Raw genomic sequence first — 21,034 nt, 5'->3', positions numbered from 1 at the left:
AAGTCTCATTAGAGAGGTTAATAATCAATTTCTCTCTCCACTCAAGACTCAGCCTTCTCTTTGCCTGCCCCTCCTACTTTCGCCTTCACAGACACACAGACACACACACACAATTTCTCTCTGCTCTACACAGAAACACTGCTCTGTCGCGATTCTTTTTAAAGGTAAAGTGCAGGTTAATTTTTTTTATTTTTACTTTACAGCAGTGATTCCGTTAGTGTGCCGCTCAATCAAGAGTCATTAGAGTGATTTTTTGTTTCGGTAAAATTTTTCTGATAAAAGTGTTTCTGTTGTGTGTGTGTGTGTGTGTGTGTGTGTGTGTGTAAAGAGTGGAGGAAGGGTAGTTTTGTAAGACAAGAAGGGGGAGAGGGGAGCTTACTTTAGATTTACACACACACCCACACACACACACACACACACACACACACACAGCCCCTGCATGCACAAACAGAAACACTTATTTGTCTGGATTTATTTTTACTTTTTTATAAAAGGTAAAGTGCAGGTTAATTTGTTTTATTTTTACCTAATGTTTTGTACTAAAAAAAAAATGTATTTGTTTTTTTGGTCTGTGGAACGAATAGTTTAAATTTCTATTATTTCTTATGGGAAAATTACATTTGGTTTACAAGTGTTTTGAAATACGAGCCGCTTCTCAAACTAATTATGCTTGTAATCCAAGGTTCACTCATATTTGCTTTTCAGTGGAAAATAAAGTAGTTTATTAGAAAATTAATCTGTAACATGCCTATAGCCTTTTATATAAAAATCACATTTCACATGTTGGTGTGCATGTCTGGTCAAAAGCACATGAATGTTCATTTAAAGATAAAAAAAGTTTAGAAATTAAACTTTCATGTTTCAGTCAAATCAACAGAAACAACAAAAAAACAATGTATTGATTCAAGATTACATTTAGATTACAAGATTACATCAACAAATGTGTTCATCAGTCAGAATTCATCTTGGGAAGGTTTTAAAATCTCTCAAGAAGCTGCTGTTTTACATGTGAAGGAAAAATAAACAATTATGTAAACAGAATTTTGTACCATTTTTATAATATCATCCTGTAAAATTATGTGAACATGGTCTGGTTAACATCTCTTCCTATCAGTGGCGGATGCTAGCTTTTGAAACAGGGGAGGCTCATATTAGGCCTTCATTATAAAATTCATTATGTTCTTTGCGCTTTTTATGCCTTTTGTATGAACTGTCAAAGTAACCCAGATCCCCAAAACCAACCATTGACCAAACTGTATTCTCATTCTCTGAGAAGGTTTCGTCAGGAGGCCAATAGTACATTTTCTGTCACAGCACTTCCAGTCAGCCAGTTCACCTTCTCATACCAGGAGAGCTGAAAATACCTGTTATTTTATCCTGATTTTTGCACCAGATCAATCTTGAGCATTGGTCTGCCCTGCCGTTTAATTCCGAGTCTCTCCTCGTAAGGAAGACTACTAAATGGTTTTGCCAAAAGCAGGTCAACAATATTAGCACCGTCTGCGTCTGCCATTATGCACAGCTTGCTAGCTGGCTAGTTTCCCCTTCCACGAGCTACTTTAATTATATGAACGAACTAACTTTTCAATGCTGAAACAAGGAGCAAAGTCAAGAACGCTATAATACGTTTTTTTTATTATTTAAAAAATGATTTGTACAAACAAAAATGGTTTATATCACCAGCAAACAATACAGAGTACAGCAGTTCTTCGAACCACTTCACCTGCAAATCCGCATGGGACTAAACTCAAATGTCAGTAGCACTGATGTATACTTAAGAAATGCTGTCAATCAAAAAAGGGGTTCCGCCCTTTAAACAGCTCCTCCAATCATCATGCAGCAGCCCAGCGTCCTGGCCAGCCCACTCCTCATTTGCTCCTCATATTCAGGGACATAATCACAGCGTTTATCCAATGACCGTCTAGTTTCAAAGCACTAAAAAAAAAATGTTCAAAACAGCCGCATTGAAGTCAATGGACGCTGGGCTTCAATGGGGAAATGCACTGTGACGCTACGGGAATGTATGAGAAGAAAACCAAGTCAGCCGACCTGCTATATCTAACTGATTCTGAACGAACTCGTCTTTGAGATGAACGTTTTCTAACGCATTTTTAGTCAATAAAATGTTAATACAATAGTACATAAGTTGACCATTAATTTTGTGACATTATAGGGGAAGCTGAGCTTCCCTTGCAGTCTTAAAGGGATCATCCAGAAACATGTTTCAGTAAATGTTAATATGATCTTTAGTCCTAATGAAAAGTCTGTAATATATTTAATTAAAAATTCTCAATGGTTGTGTAAAAAAAACACTACTTTTAACTGGTAAAAACTAGCTCTGTTCTCAGCAACCTATTTCAGTGCATGTTCCTTTAAATGCTTATGATCTCTGCTGAGCCCGCCCCCCCAGTTCTGTGGGGCGTGTCTTCACAACACACGTGGGGTATAGCCACAGGAGTGTAGTCCAGTGCGGGCAATGCTTTAGACTGCATTACCCACAAAGCATTGCCCACAACGCAGTGCTTCAGTCGTTTTTGGTTTGATTTAAATACGGAACCTACGCGGAAGTTTGTAATATCGTCTGACAATGCAGAAATTAAAAGAATGGACATGCATCGACTCGATTTGTCTCTCTCATCACTGCATGGGTATGAATTAACGGGCTGTTACGCTGCCGCGAGCAACAACAACATAAAGCGGAGAAGCTTACTGAGAGAGATACGGACGCGATGTGTTTACTGATGTGTTTACATGACTTCTTAATCTTCGACAGACATCGTTATAAACCATCTAACGTAACAAAGGTAAGCATAATATAGTTTTCCGACTACGTACACAGTTTGCAACTAGACAATCACCTTAATGCATTGTTTATTATAAACGGGCGATTAGGGATTATATAGAGACGGATGTACATAGAGAAGAAGCCATGTTCTATGAGAGTGTAAGTTAACTTACACTCCGCATTCATCGTGATTATTAGAAAAGGCGATCTGCAAAGATTCATAAAAAAATAAATTACTCACTGAGCCTGGTGAAAATGAAGCAGGAACACGAAGCGTTAGTACAGATACATTTTTTTAGGAGCAGCTTCCTAGTAAAACCTGCTTTATATTGACCCGCGTTTATAAAGCAGTCTGGTGAAAAATGATTATCGCAAACATGAACGCATTTAGGTAAATCAGCGGGGACGTTAGCTTTAAAAACTAAATTCAGCCACTGCGTCCTCAGTGGCTCAGATACCTAACCCTAGGTAGGTACCCTAGGTCACTAACCCTAGGTAGTGAATGACGACTGCTGTGTTCGCTATTACACCCAACAACTGTACACAACACTCGCTTAGGCGCCATTTTGCTCCAGTGGCAAAAAACAATGGCCGACAGCTTCTTCTCACTCGGGGCGGGTCTTTGCTAAAACACCAGTGTCAATCAACTAGTGTAGGAGCGGCATCTTCTGGTGTGGCGTCACAGTGACAGGCATTTGTGATTGGCCTGATTTCAGAAGGGGGATGTTACTGTAATAAATGAAAAGAAAACCACTGGGCGGCTCTTCATCATCGTAGAGTGGTTGTGTACGCACTCTCCTAACACACAGTTCAGTCCAAACAGCTTAAAAAAGTGCATGTAGGCCTGTATGACCCCTTTAAAGGTAAGACATAATCCTGCTTATTATTGTGGAGGTTAATAATGCTGTGTTTAATAACAGTACTGGAGTACACTAAGGTCATGGAGTAGATTATTAGTGAGTCTGACCTACACACACCTCACAGTGTAAATTAATGTAGCTTCATCAAGAACTGCCCTTACACAGGATTAATAATTCTGTCAAGTTCCTACAGTAATGTATTTTTTTTTTCTTTTAGTTTCTGCTCTTAAAATAACAGACAGCAGTATTTCATCATCTTTTACAGGTGAGTCAGTGTTACGTGCAGGTGTAGTGCACGTATGTGCGCGTGCGTGGCTGCTGGTGCCGCTCTCTCTCTCCCTCGCTCTCCTTGTTGCAGGAGGTCCCGCCCTGATTGAGCGTGCCTTGACGTGCATCGGGATTGGCTGGCCGTGGAGAAGCACGTCCTTTTAAGCTGGCCGGTGAAAGCCGGAAGCGCGCGCTGTTGTGTTTTTGGAGATGTGGATGGTGTTGTTGATTTAAGAACTGTTGGGTCGCGCCGGTATTTTGTGAGTTAGGTTAGGTGTTGGTTTTGTTTCATTCTTTATGTTTTTGTTGTCTTTTGTTGTAAATATTGTAAATAGTTTTCCGTTTGTTTGTATATACTTTTTTTTCTCTTTGGAAGCGTTTTCTCCTGTTTTTGTGTTAGTTAGGGAGTCAGGTTAGCTAATGTATTTTGTTTATAGTTTTTTTGTGGTAGGTTAGTTAGATTACGGGAGGAGATAGGGGGAGGGTTTTGTTTATTGTTTTGGCCTTGGCCCAACCCTGAAGCCAAGAGCTTCCTCTGTGTGTGTGTGTGTGTGTGTGTGTGTGTAAGAAAATAAAAGACCACGCACACTATTCTGGTTGTAAAGGATTTCTTTTTTTATTTCATCTTTTGTTGCGGCCCTGAATCCTAGACTAAGGGGTCGTAACAGATCGTCTCATATACAGTAATGTGATCAGTAATACAATACAGTGTATTTTTTACAGACTGTAAATAATACAGTGACGACTCGACTTGTATAAAGTTCTTAAACATGCTTCACTTCTTCTCCGGAATTCTTCATCAGGTCCAACTAACTGTCTCACAGTGTTAGGAACGTAAACTCAGTGCTGTCTTTCAGTCAGATGGACAGTTCTGATTGGACAGCAGTGACGTGTCTCTAGAGTTCTGATTGTTTAGCATCACACAGCTGCAGTGTGTAGTTTACTGTGTGTGATTGAAACACACAGTCCTGTACACAGCTGTAGGACACACTCATGTTTCTCCACAGAAGAGCTTGACGAGTAAACATGAGACGAGGGACAGGACCAGGACCAGTGGGTGAGGACTCTTCATTACTGCAGAGAGACAGAAATAAGTTTTATTAATAACCTGGGCCTCATGTATAAAACTTTGCGTAGATTTCATCCTTAAAGTGTGCGTACGCACATAAGGCAGGATTTGCGTACGCACAAAAGTTTTCAGATTTATAAAACCGTACGTACGCCAGAACCTGCGCAAGGTTCGCTTTATAAATCACAATTATCTGAATATTGTGCGTAGGTGCACGTGCTTATAGCTTACCCCAATCTCCTCCTGAAATAACCATATTTGGAGGTTAGGACCGCCTATTTTGAATATGTATGATCTCCCTGCATTTTAATACGACCGTTAATTGTCATTGATCTGTTGGCTAAAAATGGAAAAACAGAAACAAAAAGCAAAAAAAAAGAAACTTCACCGACTGCGAGATGGAGGTACTGCTGTCTGAGGTGGAGGGCCGAAAAAAAGTTTTATTTAGTGGGCTCTCTGCGGGCATTTCAAACAAAAGAATGATGGTAGAATGGGAGCAAGTATAACAGAAGCAGTCAATGCTGTTACATCGGTGCCTCGCACAGTCCAAGAGACCAAAAAAAAATGGTCAGACTTAAAAGTAGTCGTTAAAAAAAAAGAATATGTGCACACAGGCGCAGTGTTGTAACAACTGGTGGTGGTCAAGGAATCACTGACCTCTCAGCCTTTGATGTAAGGGTGGGCGCGATTATAGGGGAAACAGGATTAAGTGGAGTTCTTCCAGAATTCCAAAGTGATAATGTGATTTGCGGTGACGATGGTAAGTAATTGATTTATCTACACATTATATAAGTTTTTGTCTGTTTAAAATTCTGCTTTTTTTATTGTGGATAATTTAAATCAACCAATTCAAATTCCGCGGAAGTGGAAAGTCCTAAAACATCCAAGTGACAAATCTAGCAATAGATGCAGCTGTCCTTAAGATATACATTTATTAAAACAGTCGATTTTCCTGTTTATTCATATGCAAATAAAAAATAACTTAAAAAGACAACACCACTTGTACTTGAACACACAGCGCGGTTTCTCCGCGAGGGTCTTTCCAATACTGGCCGTAATTCAGAACACAATTCCAAGAGGATGGCTCTTGGGAATCGAAATCGGCACATGAGCCAATCATCATCATGAGCAAGGAAATCTTCACGTTCTCTAAAAACACGCTCCCTCCGTAGAGCGTCATTAGCAAGGTCTTCTAACAGCGCTAGAGCATCCATTATGATGATATGTTATATACGCACATACCTTTTTATAGCCCATTCATTTAAAAAAAAATTTATTTAAAGTATTTGCACTTGGTTAAGAATGCTGATAATGATAATTCAGGTTGATGCAATTTGATTAATTGGGTGATGACTCTTTTAAATAGTTATTGCTATTTGGGCCAGTTGGTGTCGCCAAAACACATACTCTTTTAAAAGAGTGCGTACGCACGGTCAAGAGCATCCTTACGGTGCGCACATATTTAAGCCAAGTTTATTTTTTATAAATCCCGATATGTGCGTGGAAAAATGCGTACGCATATTTCTATGCCCATTTTGGGCGTACGCAACGTTTTTACATCAGGCCCCTGGTCTTTATCTGAAGCAGAATGATCGAGAACACACATTGTTAAAACAAAAGAAAAACCCAACATGTTGCAGGTAGATGTAAATCAGTCCTACTTCCACCTCTAACGTTCTGGAACAGACTGTTAATTATTGATTATTGATGAAAATAAGGGGAAGGTAGATACTGACTCACCTGTGGGAGCTGCTGAAATACCAACGTCTGTTTCTTTAAGAGGGGGAACTAAAGGGAAAGAAAACACACATTACTGCATCATAACAGTAAGATTTACACTTTTATAATCATTAGTTATTTCCAGCTTTGTTCTCTGGTGTGTGTAACGCTCAGTGTGTGTTCTACTGACACTAACTCACTCACCATAGACTGAGAGATTAACACTGTTGATCAGGACTGTTCCTCTCCTAACACGGACAGATCTCTTGGTGCGTCTCACTGTCTGGTAGCTGGTGTAGACTCCTGTATCAGTAAATGTCAGATTGTGTAACACCAGTGAACAGTTCCCCTTACGCAGCTCCTCCACAGGAACGTCCACACGACCCTCATATCCCTCACCCTGATACGACCTCTCACTCAGTCGCTCAAACACAATCTCAGATTCAGTGTTCCATCTAATATACAGTCTGTCAGTGTCTACACTCGTCAGTTGACACGGCAGGACAGCTGTAGAACCCACTGGGCCAAATACACTGATCTCCGGTTCGGCAGAGAGGAGGTCTGAGACGGGAAATTATAATATAGATTAATCTGGACAGAGCAGTTATTTTAATAACATTATGTTTCATCTGTTTAATAAAAGATAAAAATGTGACTTACACACACAGATGCTGATCCACACGAGGCAGATGTAGGAAAAGTTGGTCATGGTGCGTCAGTGTGTGTAGATTTACTATAACAGAGGCGGGTATAAAAAAAAATAAATGTGTAATAAAATGTCTACAAATAATAGAGTACTTCCTTAAATGTTACTATAGTTTAGAAACTGTTAAATATATAGTTACACAGTGTAACAACATGCATGTTAAACACAAAGGTTTGCTTTCAAGGGAAGCAGGTAAAAGTCATTAAAGTGTAAAATCAGCAGCAGGTTCAACAACCTCACAGTTGGTTTGAAGCGCTTCTTCATCCAGACTCACATCTTATGTTATTTGCAAATCTTGTATTCACCATTAAAATTATTATTATTATTATGCGAGATAATTAGCATTTTATGTCAATTCACTAGGTCACATTTATTTAAATAAACCCAAACGGCATATGAAAGAAATCAGCACTCGTAGTGGTCCATTTATTTATATTAAATATATACTGTATTTTAAAAAAAATCCCTTGATAAAATAGCATAAACGCTATCCTGATGGGGGAACCAACTTCGACACAGCACCGTCACTGATTACTACCAGAAGAGAGAACTGTGTACAAGAATGAGAGACTCGGGACTTGCGATGAGTTTCAGCAAATTTTTAGTAACTATTTGTAACAAAAATGTACAACAATACACCCAATTGCTCCATATTTTCAGTGAAAACAAAAAGTTCAGATAAAGACAAAAATGCAAAACATTCAAATAAGCAAAGTCACCGATGTGAGCCGCGAGCGTAGTTTAAAGCAAATAAATAAATAAACACCTTTTAACTTTTACATGGCAAAGAACCCGCCAACTACACCGACTGACTAAACACAAGTACAACTATCAGCTCTCACTCCGAACTCGTGTTTCTAATCACATCCTCACTTTACGGGTTGGTTATGTACATCCTCAGGTATACTGTACTAACCTCGACTCGACTCCGTGAAATGGAGATTAAATCCAACAACTGGGACAGAAACAACACGCAGAGATCAGAGCACAGCACACGCGTGAGTTAACGACAATAACCGCCACAATTTTAAATCAAAACTTCCTGTTTTTTTATGCAAGGCTAGGAACGTCTGATTGGTTGGTGATTCGATCTCGGAGAGTGATTCGTTCATTTTCTACTGGGCACGCATGCGCAAAACATCGCAAAACCTTCGTATGTTATATACAGGAAACTGAATTTTTCATTTTTCGTTCATTCTTTTGTCACGTGACTCCATAGCCCCTATGCAGTTATATTTACGTATATAAAATAAACATCAAACAAAGTATTATACTGTTGCTTTTATTTTTTTTTTTTTGTAAAATTAAATAATTAAAAAATAAATTTAAAAGTTTTCACACTATACACTACAGTATGAGCCACAACAATAACATAGTTATCAATATATTACAATATAAAGCCTAACAACAATATTGTTTTAAAAAAAATAAACACACAAGACACACAGACACGCTGTGACCTGGTTTGCATTGAGAAAAACAAGTTCCTGGACTTTGGATAGGCTCAGTCTGTTTCTTCTGTCAGAGATCATCTGCCCTGTCTTAGAAAAAATCTCTCTCAGATGGCACAGATGTCATTGTATCTGCAGTATGGGAAGTGGTGGCAGAAATTGGCCTCATGCTTGCTACCCTTTTGTCAAAGTCCTCCCAAAACATGGCTGTTGCAGTGACGATTGCAGCACAATCTGGAGCAGTCTCCTCTTCACCCTGAGTTGGGTTAACATGTGCTGCAGCTGTAGTGATCCTCTTTACTGTCTCATCTGCAGCCTGTTGGTTGACAAAGGCTTACTTTTTTAACCTTGGGTCCAAGCAAGTAGCATCAGCAAGCTTCTCAATAAATTCAACTTTGCCAAACCTTCTGTTCATTTCAGCCATGAGGGTGTCCACTAATTTGTTAACAGATCCTAGACAGAATGGATTTCTCTGAAACCTGACAACAATCTTCTGAAGACCTCTTTAAATGACTTCGGAGGCAGTCACAAACCTATAAAGATAAACAATTATATTTCATATCATTTCTTATAACTTGCAATAATTATTTTATATAAAAATGAGTTATTTCTACTCTCCTGCTCATAGAGCTGATATTAACGTGTTAAATCTCTCCTGCGGCTATCTTCCTGTCTCCTCTTTCATCTGTTCTTAAAGGTGCGAACGCTCCCACGCTCACCTTATCATTCTCTGTTCATGTCTCTCTCTCTCTATCTCTCTCTGTCTTGTGATCTTATGATTCGTCCCTGGATGGACACCTCTTTATCTTCCTCTCCTTTGATTCTTCAGGATCTCACCAGAACATTTACAATGGTTCATGTTCTTTGTAGGAACATATGTCGATGGCACAGATGGTCAAACATATAAAAACCCCATGTTTTGCTATTAATAAACATAGACCTTTCTGACAGACAGCGTGTGTGTGTGTGTGTGTGTGTGTGTGTTTGACTGAGTCTCTCCTTGCACCAGAAAAGCTTACCGAAGCACAGCAGACAGACTGAGCAATTCGCTTCTTCTACTATGCAACTTTATGTGGCGCGTCGCTACAGCATGGAAATATTTACTAAGCGTTATTATACCGATTACGCCACCCTGGGACTCACCCCAGGGACAAAAAGATTTAGCCCACTCAATTTAGAGGTCAAGCACACAAGTTCGACTACTTCCCAGCAGGCAGGAGGCGTGGATAAGATATTTAGAAAAATAGAAATTTATTGATACAATTATTAAAACACACTAAAAACAGTAGACAAAAGAAACCCCAGGTCAAACAGGTAAACACAAAAAATATAAAGAGATTAGAAATTGGAAAGACCGGACTGAAATGTATATATTGTTAGACAAACTCAAATCAAAATATTTAGAGCTGAGGTTCACCAGAGCCAGACAGAGTAGCGTGGTCTTTTTACCAGAACACACTTCCACACACACCACGGTGCACAATGATCGCGCGCTCAAACACTCCAGGTGTAACACTGCACACAATCGGGAAAAACCACCACCACAGCGAAGGAAACCAATCGGTCACCGAACCTCAGCTCCTACAATAAACAAAAGAAAAAGGACAAACAAAAGACTCCAACAATATTACAAACACTTCTTAAAACATCCGACAACAATAAGGGTCAGAAGCTAACAAGTACAAAAGAGAATCATAAAACATTAAATGTACTGAATAGTCCCTAGCAGGTCAGCCATCAAGAAATGCGTCCATTCCAATTAAGAAAGAAACAATTAATAAAACCAAAATAACAATAAACCAAATACACTTAAATAGGCCAAGAAAACTTAAAGCACTTAGCCAAAAGGAAACAAAAAGAAAAAGAAAGAACAACGGATAAACCATACGTTCGACACTGGGCGACAAAGCAACACGACACCAGACGGATAAACAGTCCCCTCTCTACATTATTCACGGCAACACTGGCGCGAGATTAAAGGCAGCGTCTTCGCTATCAGCAATTAGCAACTTTAGCTTCTCACACGGTTAGCAGCTGTATCTTCACAGCCCTAAAAACGAACAGCACTAGCAGCACCACTCAATGAGCAATAGCCAACACGACAATAGCAACGAGAGGGAGTTTCCATTCAGGTCTTTGTAGCGAAAACACACACAGGCACCGGTTTAGTCAGAGCTGTATCCCAGCATAACAATAGGGCACAAGGAAGCCTCCAAGGCAAATGCTTGCCACTACGTCCACTGCAGCGCCGGAAAACACGCTATAAAAAGTAACAATGAACATTTTAAGTCACACACACATGAAACCAGTTTCTAACAGCCATGTTTAAACGACGCGCTTACCTGCCGCCTCTACAAACACGGAAACAAAGGGGAAACCGGGCGTGACGCAACCCAGGTAACATCCAATCCGGCTTTAAATAGGGAGGTGCCCTACTCTGATAGGCTGATACTGCTGTCGCTTACCTGAACCCACTACATTTCACCCCCAGTTTCTGCAACGTTGCCCCGACGGTGAACCAAAACAGAAGAAAATCTTAATCCCAAGGCCGGAATAGGGTACCAACTGTACCACCCACTATGCTAGATACTGAACCCAAACCTACGGCTCGTGGGAGATGGTATCGGTTAGAGTGCTGACCTGCAGTACTCCTACCTGTTCTTCTTACCGCGACTTCACCCATCTCTAAATTAGAAGGCACTACCACTGACTGCCTGTCTTCCTCAACTTCTGAACCCCCTGCCGCATTGCCGGCTTCCACCACCCGCAAGTCACCAGATGGCTGAGAAACAGAAGAAACACTAACCTGTGGCCCTAGCCGCCACCTCACGTGAGGGGTCTCCGGCACCACAACCAACAGATCCTCCTCATCAGGCTCCTCTTCTGAGGGCTGCACTGATTCGCGCACTGGGCTCTCTGCCAACGCAAGAGGCAAATCCTGGCAGATCTGAAGTTTCAGCAAGGATCGATGCACATGTTTGACCTTACTCAGATCTGTGGTGGGAGCAATAGTATACACTGCCCCCCCTTCCCTAGGTGCCTTGATAACCTGGTACACCACTGAGCTCCACAGGTCCTGAATTTTGCATCTACCCCGCACACTATGGTCGCGGAGGTATACCAACTGACCCTCCTTCAGTGGTGCCTCCCTTACCTGCGAATCGTACCGGGCCTTCCGTGAAGCGGCTGCCGCACCCAACCGCTCACGGGCACTCTCAAAGGCAATGTGCAATCGATCCTGCTGCTCCAGAATCCACCTATGAACGCTGCCAGATGATGGTTCTGGTACTCTGCCAAGTGCAAAGTCAACAGGCAGTCTAGGCTCCTGTCCAAACATTAAGAAATATGGGGACTCCCCAGTTGCCTGATGAGGGGTTGTGTTGTATGCAAAGAGTACCTGAGGAAGACAAAGCGGCCATTCGCTCTTCTTGGACAGTGGCAAAGTGCGCAACAGATCATGCAAAGTTCTGTTGAACCGTTCGCACTGGCCATTTCCCGCTGGGTGGTATGGGGTGGTGCGTGATTTCGCCACCCCATACAGAGAACAAAGCTGCTGAATGAGAACAGACTCGAAATTTCGGCCTTGGTCGAAATGAATCCGACCCGGCACCCCGAACTTACAAAACCACTCCACAACCAGAACCTGAGCAACAGTCTCCGCCCGTTGGTCTCTAGTGGGTATCGCTAACGTGTATTTCGTAAAAATGTCGGTCATAACTAACACATTCTCCATACCAGATCTTGATGGTTCTAGGACTGTGAAGTCTAAAGCCAAAATCTCGTTAGGTCGAGCAGCCAACAGATGCCCCATAAAACTACCTGGAGCAGAGGGAACACTTTTAGCGCACTGACAACGCTCACACTCTTGACACCAACGTGCGATGTCCACAGACATGCCTGGCCAATAACAACGCTGGCGCACCAGTTGAGAAGTGCGCTCTACCCCTTGATGCCCATGCTGTTGATGAAGCTGGGTTAACACATCATGTCTCATAGCAGCCGGCAATAACACCTGAAGAATTTCCTCGCCACCATCTGAGCGAAACACACGCCAATAAATTACCCCGTTTACTTCTTGCAAACGGTCCCATTGTCGAAGCAAGATGATTGCCTGTCTGGAAAGCTTCTTACGTTCTTCTGAAGATGGAAGACTTTTACGCTTCCAAAAGACTAGCACTTCACCTATCACTGGGTCTACACCCTGCTGAACACCCAGGTCATCAAGTGGGACACACGGAAAGGACGTAACCTGGTTAACCGAGGTCACCAATCCACCTTGAGCAGCTTGCTGCAACGCCACTGGAACGGCCATACCTGGACACAACTCACGCACTCCCTCTGTACCAGAAAAGTTTTGACGTGACAAGGCATCCGCATTACGGTTGCTTCTTCCAGACCTATATTTGATTTCAAAATCAAATGATGCCAATTGAGCAGCCCAACGCTGCTCCATGGCACCCAACTTTGCAGATGTCAGGTAGCTGAGGGGATTATTGTCCGTAAAGACAACACACTTATGGCCCAACAGATACTCCCGAAATTTCTCGGTCATGGCCCACTTAAGCCCCAACAATTCCAGTTTCATGGAACTGTAGTTGGTTGGATTACGCTCAGTGGGCCTAAGACTACGACTACCATAAGCAATTGGCCGCACCCTACCTTGTTGCTCCTGGGACAGGACTGCTCCTAACCCTCCATGACTAGCATCGACCTCTAGAATAAATGGTAGTGAAAAGTCAGCATAGGCGAGCACTGGGGCTGTAGTTAATTTAACTTTTAACCCCTCGAAGCTACACTGACAGTCTGCAGACCAGGCTTCAGCAAAATCTCGACCATTTTGCCTCGGACGTTTGGAGTTTGCCAGCTGAGCTACCAACCTATGAAGAGGAGCAGCCAACTTGGCAAACCCCTCCACAAAGCGCCGGTAGTAGCTAGCGAAGCCCAAAAATGAACGCAACTCTGCAACACTTTTGGGACGAGGCCACTGTGCAACTGCCTCCACTTTATGTGGGTCAGTTGAAACCCCTGCTGCAGAGATGACATGCCCTAAATAATGCACCTCCTTTTTGAAAAAGGCACACTTTCGACAATTTGGCTTTCAAACCTTCAGTCTGTAATCGACTTAAAACCACCTCCATCCGAGCAAGGTGTTGGTTCACTGAAGAGGAGAACACAATAATATCATCAAGATACAACAGAAGGGACTGGTACTGCTGATCACCAAACAATCGTTCCATCAATCGCTGGAAGGTACTTGGAGCGTTGCACAACCCAAAAGGCATCCTATTCCACTCAAATAGGCCAAAAGGAGTGCAAAAAGCAGTTTTTGGCTTATCCCTCTCTGTTACAGGTACCTGATTATACCCACTGGCCAGGTCCAGAGTAGAAAACCACTGGGCCCCAGCCAGCGAGTCCAAAGTCTCCTCAATGCGTGGCAGAGGAAACGCATCCTTCCTCGTCTTCACGTTTAAGCGACGGTAGTCCACACACATGCGCAGACTACCGTCCTTTTTTTTAACGAGCACTATAGGTGAGGCGTAAGGACTACAGCTTTCTCAGATTACCTGAGTGTCCAGCAGTTGATTAATATGTGCTTCTACCACCTCATACTCAGACGGAGGAATACGTCTAAACCGCTGCCGAACAGGAATTTCATCCACCAAAGGTATATCGTGCGATATCAGACTAGTGCAGCCTAAGTCTCCATCACTTGCAGAAAACACAGACATGTATTTCTCCAACAGCGTCCTCACCTTCCCCTGGTCTTCTTCTGATAACACAGATAAATCCAGCCTAGCTATCTGTTCTGGTACTGTAAGAGAAACTTGCACACACTGTGCCTTTACTGTCGCAGTAACAGTTTTAAGTTCTGTGACCCCCGAAGGCAAACTAATTACATCAACCTCCTTCACAGTACCAATAACAGTACGAACATACAGCACTACGTCTACAGTTCCAACATTCACTATAGGCACGTAGACCGTACCACTATCCACCCTTAAAAGAGCAGGAGAAACCAACAGCCCTGCCGGTAAACCAAAAGTAGGTGGCTCGAACAGTACTGTCCCGCCTGAATACTGAGCCGAACAAGTTGCAGCAACCCACTTCAGGGTGCCACCTGGGATGCGCCACGCCCTACGCCCACGTACCTTAACTCGGCCCTCCCCAACAGAAACTGGCTGGGTATCCACCCGATGACAATGCTGTAAAGCATGAAAAACAGAAGTAGGGGCCTCTAACACCACTGGTAAGTCAAACAGAGCAGTGCCATGTTGGCCAAAGAGCCCCTGGTAGCAGCGGCTCAGGATGTTCATACCCAACACTCCAGGAACTTCTACACGCACACCACCAGGAGGGTCTCTGACCACCAACACACCACAGCCGGACACAACCCGTCCACAGAGCTCTACATCTAATTCCAAATAGCCAACATAAGGAATCAAAAGACCATTTGCTGCCCGAAGCTGGAGCCAATGACACGATTTAAGCTGTTCTTGACCCCACGACCCAAAATTTGTCAAAAAACAACTCTCCGTCATGGTGGACACCATAGAACCAGTGTCCACTAGGCAAGGTACCCAAACCCCACCCATGGATACAACGAGCTGGGGACAAGTAGACATAAACCGTGACATAAAATCAGAACCCATTTCATGTGTGGAGCCTAACATTTCCCCAACCGAGTTGTGGCTCTGCATCTCGGTGGGAGCTAGTTTTCCGGCGGCTGCACAGGTGACTGTTCGCCCCTCATGACCATTGGGTTTGCCCGAGCTAGTGGTGGACGGGCAGATAACCGGCCCCCATCACACTCCCTAGCAAAATGACCAGGTTGGTGACACCGTCTACAAATTAGCTTTGACTTAAATGACCGCGCGTGCGACTGGGGATTTTGAAGCTGCGCCATACTTTGGCTTAACTGATTCAACTGTTGCTGCTGACTACGCAGCATATCCCGCAGTTCACTCATTTCTGAAGATACAGAAACACTACTATTAACACGCTGATTTCCTTGCACCCCATATTGAATGCCATAAGCAGATGGGACAGACTGACTTCGACCGCGTACCCCCCCAGGCATGCCCTCCCTCTCCCAACGCAGGGCTTCCCTGTGAACGTCAAACAGTGTAGAAGTGGGCTGACGACGCACTAACTGCTTCAGTTCACGCCGCAGACCACAATCGTTAACATACTCCACAAACTGATCGCGCAGCAAAAGCTCGGCGTTAGGCATGCCATGAGGCGATTGACTTTTAACCTTTTCCAAGAGACTCATTAATGCTAAGGAGAACTCCACCAGAGTCTCTCCATCCTGTTGTCTCCTGGAAAAGAATGACTCTTGTAACGCTACATACGACTTTGTACAACCATACAATTCACGCAATACCTGAATAATCATGTCTGGATCCTCCCTCTCGCTGCTAGGCCGATAACGAATTTCTTCCCGTGCCTCCCCCTCCAGGTGATCAAAAAGAAAAAATGCCTGATCAGCTGTAGACAGGTGACGAAGCCGCATACAAGACTGGGCTTCCTCAACCCACTCGTTGATGCTAATGCCCGCCCGACCACTAAACTTCGGACACTTACGGTCTCTTGGAACGAGAACAAACCGCTCTGCAGTCGGCACACCAGTACCAACGGGTGGGGGATCTGGAACCACAGGAAGAAAAGTATTAGATGACCCAGGCTGTGCAACCGATACGTGGTCCTGCCGCAGCCTTTCATTATCAGCTTTTAATTGCGCTACCAAATCTCGTAACTCACGTAATTCGTCCTCCATCTCAACCAATGCACAGGCTCTTACCACCAATATGCAATAAAATTTAAACTGATGCCGATTCAAGACGAAAAGGGACTGCCGTTGTCTGGAGAACAAAAAGAAAAGAACACCAAATCCACGTCTCCACACTACAACAGAAGTATCCTGCCGATTACGCCAGAATGTGCCGCGTCGCTACAGCATGGAAATATTTACTAAGCGTTATTATACCGATTACGCCACCCTGGGACTCACCCCAGGGACAAAAAGATTTAGCCCACTCAATTTAGAGGTCAAGCACACAAGTTCGACTACTTCCCAGCAGGCAGGAGGCGTGGATAAGATATTTAGAAAAATAGAAATTTATTGATACAATTATTAAAACACACTAAAAACAGTAGACAAAAGAAACCCCAGGTCAAACAGGTAAACACAAAAAATATAAAGAGAGAAAACTAATTGGAAAGACCGGACTGAAATGTATATATTGTTAGACAAACTCAAATCAAAATATTTAGAGCTGAGGTTCACCAGAGCCAGACAGAGTAGCGTGGTCTTTTTACCAGAACACACTTCCACACACACCACGGTGCACAATGATCGCGTGCTCAAACACTCCAGGTGTAACACTGCACACAATCGGGAAAAACCACCACCACAGCGAAGGAAACCAATCGGTCACCGAACCTCAGCTCCTACAATAAACAAAAGAAAAAGGACAAACAAAAGACTCCAACAATATTACAAACACTTCTTAAAACATCCGACAACAATAAGGGTCAGAAGCTAACAAGTACAAAAGAGAATCATAAAACATTAAATGTACTGAATAGTCCCTAGCAGGTCAGCCATCAAGAAATGCGTCCATTCCAATTAAGAAAGAAACAATTAATAAAACCAAAATAACAATAAACCAAATACACTTAAATAGGCCAAGAAAACTTAAAGCACTTAGCCAAAAGGAAACAAAAAGAAAAAGAAAGAACAACGGATAAACCATACGTTCGACACTGGGCGACAAAGCAACACGACACCAGACGGATAAACAGTCCCCTCTCTACATTATTCACGGCAACACTGGCGCGAGATTAAAGGCAGCGTCTTCGCTATCAGCAATTAGCAACTTTAGCTTCTCACACGGTTAGCAGCTGTATCTTCACAGCCCTAAAAACGAACAGCGCTAGCAGCACCACTCAATGAGCAATAGCCAACACGACAATAGCAACGAGAGGGAGTTTCCATTCAGGTCTTTGTAGCGAAAACACACACAGGCACCGGTTTAGTCAGAGCTGTATCCCAGCATAACAATAGGGCACAAGGAAGCCTCCAAGGCAAATGCTCGCCACTACGTCCACTGCAGTGCCGGAAAACACGCTATAAAAAGTAACAATGAACATTTTAAGTCACACACACATGAAACCAGTTTCTAACAGCCATGTTTAAACGACGCGCTTACCTGCCACCTCTACAAACACGGAAACAAAGGGGAAACCGGGCGTGACGCAACCCAGGTAACATCCAATCCGGCTTTAAATAGGGAGGTGCCCTACTCTGATAGGCTGATACTGCTGTCGCTTACCTGAACCCACGACATTCACATAACTTAATCAACAATCAATCTATATTGTACATATGATTAGCATAATGTAAGTATAAAAATATATAATCTTGTATAATAATAGAGAGTTTAAAATTTTGTTTATGATAAATGTTAAGCAAAAAAAGTTAAACTACTTACTTTTCTCCGCTCACTTCAGTGGTGACCTCCTCAAATGGCTTAATGATATCAGTAATTTCTTTGGCAATTTTCCATTCCTCTGGTGTTAATGTTGGCAAAGAAGAGTGGTGAGTGCCAGGGTCCAATCAGTGAAACTTTTCAACATGTAATAAGTTGAATTCCACCTTGTGGACACTTCCTGTTTTAGACGCAGCGGCTCCTGACCCATCTGTTTCTGTGTGGCCTTGAGTCTGTCTGAAGCAACTGTGCTTCTGTGGAAGTATTCAACAATAGATTTCACCTTTTGCAGTACATTTTGGACCTCCTTCAGTGCAGCTTCGACAATGAGGTTTAACATATGAGCAAAGCAAGGTATGTGGTCCCAGTGGAGGTGTTCTCTCAGAGCTGAAACAATATTGCTGGCATTGTCAGTTACACAAGCTACAATTTTGTTATCCACATCCCATTCATTAGTAACTCTGGACAGCTCTCTTGCCAGGTGAGAGGCAGTGTGTCTTTCTGTCAAAACAAAGCAGTCTAAAAGATAGGATGTCATCTGAAAATCCTCTATAAAATAACAAGTCACAGCCATATAACTTGTGGCATTCACAGAAGTCCAGCAGTCTGTTGTGAGACATACAGCAGAGGCACCCTTGATTTTATCCATTATTTCTGACCTTAGCTTGTCATACAACCTAGGCAGTATGGTTTTTGACAATGTTTTTCTACTTGGTAGAATGTTTGATGGGTCCAGGAGATTTGAAAATTCTCTAAAGCCCTTATCCTCAACAACTGAAAATGGTTGAAAGTCACGAGCAATCATTTTGACCAAGGCCTCATCAAGTTTGCTCTGTCTTAATGGGTCCATTGGTCTTGTTATGAAACCGCCCATTGAGGTTTGATGATGTGGTCTCCGTGCCTGAACTGATTCTTGGATGGTGGTGGGTGCTGCGGGTAAATTGGCAGGTGTGGATGTGGTCGATGAGTCAGTTGAGGGTCTGGCTGAAGTAATGCTGCTGGAAACCGTTCCAGCTGCAAAAGGGCCACTTTCTGTTCTTACTTGTGCTAACAGCACAGTTGGGTGAGATTTCAGGTGTCTCCTCAAATTGGAAGTACTTCCTCTTTTGGTGGAAACAGTCTTCTTGCATAAATTACACTTACTCTCTGTGGCTGAAGTTGCCAGAAAATGTGTCCAAATGTCACTCCTTTTTCTTGTGGACATTCTCTTGAGCTTGTCAAATCAGGTTTTGAGGATTCCCTTCACTGCGCCTCATTTAGTGTAAAAGTGTGGGGATGGATGGGGAGGGGTGGCGGTTCCCTTGGAGATGGCTTTGAGTGACAGTTAAACTTATTGGATACACCTTGAACTTTGTTTGAACCCAACAATTTATATTAGTATTTAGGTGACATTTGTTTGACCCAATCATTTGTAGGTAAGTATTCAAATCTATGTTATTTAATTTTATATGACTGTGTCCCTTACTATTTTTTTTTTTTTTACAAAATATGAAGCAGACGTTATAAAGCAAATGTTTAGTTATTAATAGTATTATTATTTGCAACTAATTACTGTTTCCACCTAATATTAAAACCAAGCACATGTTTACACATTTTCCAAAATAAATAAATAATAAATACAAAAATAATTTTTAAGTACATAATATTCGTATAATATTTTTTATGAAATGCAAAAGTATACATCATTGACATCATTGGCAAGAACATACACTTGATACACTTATTGTAAATTTTTTGGCATGCTTTTTTATTAGATCACATCAAACAATAATATCAATATTAAAATGACAAAACCTGTTCTATTTCACTGCATAGCGTCTATGGGAGTCACATGACAAAAGAACGACTCGGGGACTCATTAGCAGAGCCGTTTGTTTTAACCTTCCCAAGTTCTCCCACACCACCCCACTCCTCCGCTCCCTGCACTGGCTTCCTGTAGCTGCCCGCATCAAATTCAAAACACTGATGCTTGCCTAAAAAGCTAAAAATGGCCCAGCACCCACTAACCTCTCTGCGCTAATCACACCATGCACTCACCACGTTCCCTCTGATCCTCCAGCACTGCTCGCCTCATCCAACCATCTCTCAGGGATCGATCCAGGCTCTCTTCTGTTCTGGCACCTAGGTGGTGGAATGAACTTCCTCTAGATGTTCGTACAGCTGAGACTTTGACTATGTTTAAACGACGACTCAAGACGCAGTTTCTGCAGTACTTGGACTAACTCATTAAAAAAAAAAAAAAAAAAAACTCTTTCCAGTTGTGTTGGACTAATGGCACTTAGTTATTAACCTAGTTACCCCAGTGTAAGTATGTAAACTTTAAAGCACTTTTTGGAAATCACTCTGGATAAGAGCGTCTGCCAAATGCCTAAATGTACAGAGCCCCGAAAGTCACCTAGAGGAGAAGGTAAAAAAAACAATCTGTGGCAACAGTTTTGTAATTCGTGCCCTCAGTTTAATAATCCATTCCCACAACTTCTTAAGCTGTTCCCTCAGTTTAATTATCCGTGCGCTCAGATTTTGTAATCCGTACCCACAAATTCATAATTCTGTCCATACACTTTTGCAATCTGTTCCCACAGGCTTGTACACAGACTCCTTTTAGAAGAACAGGAAGCTCCCTGCTACGTGTTAATGAATCTTATTACATATTGTTTTATTGTGGATTATTAAGTGTAATACATCA

At 42.4% G+C, this 21,034-nt stretch overlaps 1 protein-coding gene across 1 annotated transcript; it reads right to left on the bottom strand.

The window, feature by feature from the left end:
* Positions 1 to 6,671: 6,671 nt before the first annotated feature.
* Positions 6,672 to 8,409, bottom strand: LOC128511462 (CD276 antigen homolog). The gene is made up of 4 exons (XM_053484344.1): positions 8,323 to 8,409; positions 7,361 to 7,433; positions 6,905 to 7,261; positions 6,672 to 6,769 (listed from the first exon to the last, which is right to left on the bottom strand). Exons 2-4 carry the CDS (start codon positions 7,407 to 7,409, stop codon positions 6,672 to 6,674), a joined length of 504 nt encoding a protein of 167 aa, XP_053340319.1. The 5' UTR covers positions 7,410 to 7,433; positions 8,323 to 8,409.
* Positions 8,410 to 21,034: the final 12,625 nt, after the last annotated feature.

The sequence above is a fragment of the Clarias gariepinus genome, chromosome 2 (genome assembly GCF_024256425.1).
Source record: "Clarias gariepinus isolate MV-2021 ecotype Netherlands chromosome 2, CGAR_prim_01v2, whole genome shotgun sequence".
In the NCBI taxonomy this organism is placed as follows: domain Eukaryota; kingdom Metazoa; phylum Chordata; class Actinopteri; order Siluriformes; family Clariidae; genus Clarias; species Clarias gariepinus.
Note: the sequence above shows the minus strand (reverse complement) of the source record. Positions and strands in the feature narration are given on the sequence as shown.